The sequence below is a fragment of the Cucumis sativus genome, chromosome 5 (assembly GCF_000004075.3).
Source record: "Cucumis sativus cultivar 9930 chromosome 5, Cucumber_9930_V3, whole genome shotgun sequence".
NCBI classification, from domain to species: domain Eukaryota; kingdom Viridiplantae; phylum Streptophyta; class Magnoliopsida; order Cucurbitales; family Cucurbitaceae; genus Cucumis; species Cucumis sativus.
The window spans coordinates 25289862-25296317 of NC_026659.2; the positions used below are offsets into that span (position 1 = coordinate 25289862).

At 31.1% G+C, this 6456-nt stretch overlaps 1 protein-coding gene across 1 annotated transcript; it reads right to left on the reverse strand.

Annotated features, from left to right (window-relative positions):
• Positions 1 to 1828: 1828 nt before the first annotated feature.
• On the reverse strand, positions 1829 to 4103 carry LOC101204104 (cytochrome P450 71B37). Its single transcript, XM_011657295.2, has 2 exons — positions 3078 to 4103; positions 1829 to 2581 (listed from the first exon to the last, which is right to left on the reverse strand). Exons 1-2 carry the CDS (start codon positions 3999 to 4001, stop codon positions 1964 to 1966), a joined length of 1542 nt encoding a protein of 513 aa, XP_011655597.2. The 5' UTR covers positions 4002 to 4103; the 3' UTR covers positions 1829 to 1963.
• Positions 4104 to 6456: the final 2353 nt, after the last annotated feature.

Sequence of the window (6456 nt, forward strand, 5' to 3'; positions counted from 1 at the left end):
TCTAGATGAAAGTGGAACAAACGTAGGGCTTTCTCTAACATGTCTCTATAAGAAGCCACATCCACTCCTCCATGCTAATTATGGCCACATAAACATCACTCTACATGCATTTATGGAAATCCAAAATCTCAAAAAATGTAAAGATTTTTTTATGGACTTTACTGCATAATGATGTTTTGTCCTCGAATTTGATTAAAAAAATAATCAAAATAGTGTGCTTAAGTCCAAGTTGGTGTGTTATGCGCAAATAAAGTAATGAATCTATCGAGCATCTCTTCATCCAATGTCGTACAACGCAATATCTATGGAACAAGACTGACATTACACAAGGATTACAACGCATCTCGGCTCCTCCAAATAGCCTTCCCAACAAAACCTCTAACAACCCAAAGTACAAAAGAGGTGCTATTTGACTCAATTTTGTGGTTGTTGTTCTATAGGTCATATGGTTGGAAAGCTCTATCAAGTTATGAAAGGATATATGCAATTATAGAGGCCTATGGACTTCAAAAGGCAAGTTTTTTTTTTTTTTTTTGTTAATTACACACTTTCTATCATATCAATACTTTGTTATTGTTGTATGGGTTTATCTCTAGCTTTAGAACATTTTGTTCCCCTATGCTTTAATGAATATATATTGGGTATGATAGAGGTTCTAAAAAGGTGTCCACCTAGTAGGAGCTTGGGTGCACCTACTAATCCACCGTTGGTATCCTTTTAAAAAAGAACAATAAACTAATTAACTATGAATAGTATTTTGAAGGATTTTGAAAGTTGAATATATATTATATACATTATTTAGAGGTAGCCTTTTAGAAAATGGGTGATTTGTAATACATATATATATAACCCAATCAAGAAGAGAAGTGAAGTAGAAAGCAACGAAACTTTCACATGGAGCGTTGAATTTTGGAAAAAAACTTGGTTGCGCAATCGGGATTAATAAAGTTCTTTATATCGTATACGTTGCTTTCAAATGAACTTCATTTCTAAATTTTTGAAGGACAATAGAGGACGTGATTGGAGAGTGATTAGTCACCGAAAGCAGGATTTGAACAACAACAGTAGTAGCAAATATTATCAACATTCAACCCAATTAGCTAACCTATATCTCCATCATCATATCGTCCTTTACTTTATTTTCAATTGATATAAATTGTCCATTACTTGTTTCCAATGCAAACAGCGGGTCCACTTCCAGAAAGCTCTAAAAATTGAAAGAGACTATAAGAAATGAAGTGATGTATATTATTTGAATTATTGAGGACAGTACTCTCCAATAATAAGAAAGAAGCCAAGCTAACAAAATATATATCTCATGCCTCCGTCCAAAAAACGAGCACAGACGTATTTCACGTGGAAGCATTATATTATTCATATTCCATTGGTCTGTTCTTATAATTGTGAACTAGAATTCACTGAGTATTTGATATATATGGGAATAGAAATTGGAATTGTTGTGAAGATAAAGTTAGTTTTGTCTTGTATATATTTGATGGATTTGATATGTATGAAGAAACATCTCCAACTTTATATTAATTAAAATCAAGGATGTAAAAATGAAACTTCAATCTGCAGTTTTAGGACTAGCCAGGGACATTAGTTTTTATTTATATAATTTGATGTAGTTTTATTATCTACCACCATCTACAAGTTACATTCTTTTTCAAATCATAAATTTATTATTTTAGACAAGTCAAATTAAGGTGTGTTTTTTATTGGTCAAATTGACAACAATAGAATAACGAACAGCTAAAAACTCAAGGATAGAAAAGATGCTTTAATATATGATAGTTGATTTTTTTCAAAGAAAAAAAAGAAACATAAATAAGACAAATATAAGAGTTGATTTTATGGCCAATATAATGTCGTTGCAAATTACAATAATATAACAAAATAGGGGAAGACCCAATACTAGAGCAAGTTTTAGGTTTGTATCCATGACAGGAAGATGAAATGAGTATTAATTGGAGTTGAAGTAAGGAATTGGAAGAAGTTGAAGAGGTGATTTCTTGGAAACTGTAATACCAAATTCCTCTTCCATGTCTAAATCTTCTTCTTTCATTCCATTTGGTAATTTCCAATCAAAACACATTAACATATTAGCCAACGTCAACTCTACCGTTGCAATCCCCATATTCACACCTGGACATATTCTTCTACCAGCTCCAAATGGAATTAACTCGAAGTTTTGTCCTTTGTAATCAATATTACTTTCCATAAACCTCTCTGGACAAAACTCTTCTGGGTTTTTCCACGAATCAGTGTCTCTTCCAATTGCCCATGCATTCACATGAATACGAGTTTTTGGATCGATATTGTAACCATTGAGTTTAAAATGAGACGTGGTTTCTCTTGGAAGCAAAAGTGGGACAGGTGGATGAAGCCTTAAAACCTCTTTCAAAACCAATTTTAGATATTGAAGCTTTTCGAGCTCGTTCTCCTTCACTTTATCTTGCCCAATTATGGTGCTTCTGATTTCATGTTGTAGCTTCTTCATTACTTTTGAATTTCTAACTAGCTCTGACATTGTCCAAACAAGTGTGTTTGCTTCTGTTTCTACTCCAGCTAGAAATAAATCCTTAAAACACACACACCAAAAAGATGAACACGAGTGTGCTTGATCATGTCAGTTGAAAAAACTAAATATATATAGATGTACAATGACATTGGAGACACACATATGATTGGGGGTAGGAAAGTTCAAAACATAGTTTTCACAATTACTAACACGCTCGGATGCAAGTTGAACTAAGCTACAAGAGAAAATTACTTACCTTGATATGCCATGCAAATTTTAAAAAAATCATTTTGTAACCTCTCTTGTTACTTGTTTGGAATTCTCATTTATACATATTAAAAAAAAAAATTCCAAACTTATTTATAATTTTGTATCTTTTAAAACAAACAATAATAAATATGACATGAAACTTTTGAATATTAGTATACCAAAACTAATGGGTTTTGTTAGAGAATCTGCATTCAAAAATTAAAAATGATCCTCACAAGTTTTAAGAAATAATTTAAACGATTTTGAAATGAAACTAAATGTCATGCATAAGAAATTTAAGATTTACCATGACAACTGCCTTAATGCAATCTCGAGTGAATTTGATTGAACCAAATTCATAGCAATCTCTCTCCATTCTCAACAAAACATCAAGAATGTTTTCTTCTTTTTGACAAACTGTCCTAAAGTTAATACGATCCTCAATTACATGTTCTAAAAACGCATCCAACTCCTCAAAGTTTTTCTCGAGCCGCCCATGAACACCGGTGAGCCGATCAATAATCCATCCGAAGCTGGGAAAGAAATCACTTGCCGAGAAGCATCCGATCGCCGCGCTCGCTCTTTGTATAACCCCCTCAACATTACCATCATCTAGTTCACTTTCACTCCCTCTAATACTCTTTCCAAACGCAATCCTAGTAAGGATATTAGACGTGAGAGAATACGATTTTACTGTAAAATCAAATAGAGTTGAAGAAGATGAGGATTGAGAGATGGAATTCACAAGTTGATTCACTTCCTCTTCTCTAATATGCTGAAAAGATTGCACACGTTTGGGACTAAAGAGCTCAGAGATATAAATCTTACGAAGCTCCCTCCAGTGATCGTCGTAAGAGGAAAAAATCAAATCTAAGAAGTTGTATGAATATTTTGCGGTCGCCGCTAAGCGAGGGCGGCTACAAGAAGCAAGGTCATGGCATTTGAACAGCTCTTTTGCAATCTTTGCAGAAGAAATGATGACAGTCGGGACAGAGCCAAATTTGAGGAGCATAATGGGACTGTGGGTTCTGGAAAGGTTCCATAAGGAGCGATGGGGGTGAGAGCCAAGGAGGTGTAAATGACCTAACAAAGGAAGCTTGGGAGGGCTTGGAGGAGGAAGAAATTTATGGTTATTGTTGTGTTTAAGTTCAACATTTTTCTTGGTTTTTAGAAGGATCAGAGAACATAAGAAAAAGAGAAGAGAAAGGACACAAATGGAAAGGCTATTCATATTGTATGACTCAACTATAGCATTTGAGAGATGAAGATCAAAAAGAAAGGTACAAAGTAATGGACATTGTGTTGGTAGGGTTATATAGGAAATATAAGTCAATTATATCTATATCTATATATATATATATTCGAATTCAATATAACTTGTATATCTCTTTATTGTGCACTATTGTAATAATTAATTCTTTTTTGTACACTTGATAGAAAATGGAAAGTCTTTCAACCTTCTTCTGATCTTTCAGTTTCTACTCTGCCAGAAAAAATATAATTTGCAAAAGATGTGAGGGATATGACTTAATAAACTAAACCATTTTCGATGTATTTTGAAATTTATTTTCTTGTTACCCAATATTTTTCACTTCTCTAATAGGGTAAAGGAAAGAGTGATGATATTATTGCAAATCATACATTTTTCTTTTTTCATTAAATTTATCACCATTCCTATCTTTTCATACTTTCTTATTTCTACTTTTCTTTTTCCTTTTACATAGATTTGTTGTTCCTCCTTTTGACACTCTTCCTCTCCCCTCCTCTATCTCTTTCATTCTCAATGTAATACCAAAAGATTGTGTCCATTTAATCACTTGAAAAAGGAGAACCATAAGTCTTGATTTACATAATAATACTTAACTTAATTAATTAGTTAATCACATTTAGTAAACTCTTGATTTGGATATCTTGTAGGGCTGATGTAGGCATTCCTGGAGAAAAAATGAATTGGGGTATAAGTTTGGAGATTCGTGAAAAGTTGTAGGATTTCTATAATTATATATTGTAACTTCAATAAGAAGATTATCATTAATGAAAAGTTGTTTCCACACACGTCTTGAACACATTTATTTTACATAAAAGTTTAAGAAAGATGATGATACTAACACTAAGAAATGGAATTTGTCATTATCATCTACTCCATCTTTATCCATTTTCAGTATTAGGCAACCAATTTTAGTCTCTTAATTTCTTCCAAAAAACCTAATCATCTTCTCTTTATCATCCAAACAAAACGCAACCCATCTACTTTTACTTTATTAACTTACTAACTACCATTTCAATTAATTATATTTCTTTTCCTTATGAAAAAAAAAGTAAATAGTAAATAGCTCTACTAATGGATAAATTTTTAAAAATGTCAAATCCATTCTTAACTGTCTATCCTTGATAGTCGCTAAAATCAACTCATACCACATCTCTCAAATTTACGTATTTATATAAATTATATTTATCATATATGCTTATGGTTTAATTTTCATCATTTGTGTGTTTAAATTTTATAGTTATGGCAACTTTGGGAGTTTAATTTTAACACATTTAGAAATTTAATTTTTCAATCATTGCTATTATTGAAAGTTTATGCACCATATGTTTGGGGCAGTTTTTGCATTGTACATCATTAAAGACACTCCTCACTTTAGGGTTCAAAATATAAAAAAGTCCAACAAGCGAAAATGAATATTAATTATTAAAGAGAAAGTAATACCTGCTGTGATATTATTCATATAACTAATTAATTCAAAAGTTAAGTTGATAGGTGAAGATGAATTTAATCGTATATTATTTAGAAAGGAATTTGGGCAAATTGACTAAAAAGAAGTGCTTAAAGCCTACCAAGAAGATTCAAAGGGAGAATGCATAATTGTAGACACGGGTACGTATCAAACTACTTCATTAATCAATGTCATACCCTTCGTGTTTGAATCAAATTTGTTTGTCCAATCAATTATTTGTTGAACTATGTAAATTGATGTAATCATGGCATTTAATCTATGAGACACACTAAACTAAAGATAATATAGATATTCATATAACATGGAAAATATGAGTTAGACAAAACTTACTTATTGAGTTCTTCGACTCATAATCTTATATATAGATGATTGAAACACAAACAAATATACAAATATATACATACATACATATGACAGACACTTTTGGTGATCCTCATCCTCAAGAGTTACGACTCGAAACAAATAATAGGCACAAGGCTTGTGGGTGTGGGAGGAAGATATAATGACTTTATTGGACTTATTTCTCATCTTCTCATATCACATCACCAACCTCGTTGAAAAAGATCCATCAGAAATAAAATCAAAACAAACATTGTGATATTTTCAAATACAATCTAAACAACAAAAATTTCACACATTGGACAGCCATAGAATTACACGTGATATTTTATTATAAGTGAAAATATATTTTTGTTTTAAAATAACTTTTATATATCAAAATAAGTTATTAATAGTTATAATGAAAATAAAGATAACTAGATTAAAGAAGTATTTTTAAAAATAACAAAATAAATTAAAATATTTATAAATTATACTAAAATTTTAGATTTTATATGATATTAGAAGTATATCAATGTCTATTATTGAAAATTATATTATATGTTGTAAATATTTTATCAAATCTATTATTTTTGACAATTCTTCCAAATTAAATAAGTCATCATCTAT

Coding starts and splice junctions, on each gene's coding strand:
- LOC101204104 (XM_011657295.2), bottom strand. CDS start 4,001: ATGAATAGCCTTTCCATTTGTGTCCTTTCTCTTCTCTTTTTCTTATGT. Junction 2,582..3,077: donor GCATTAAGGCAGTTGTCATG/GTAAATCTTAAA, acceptor GTGTGTTTTAAG/GATTTATTTCTAGCTGGAGT.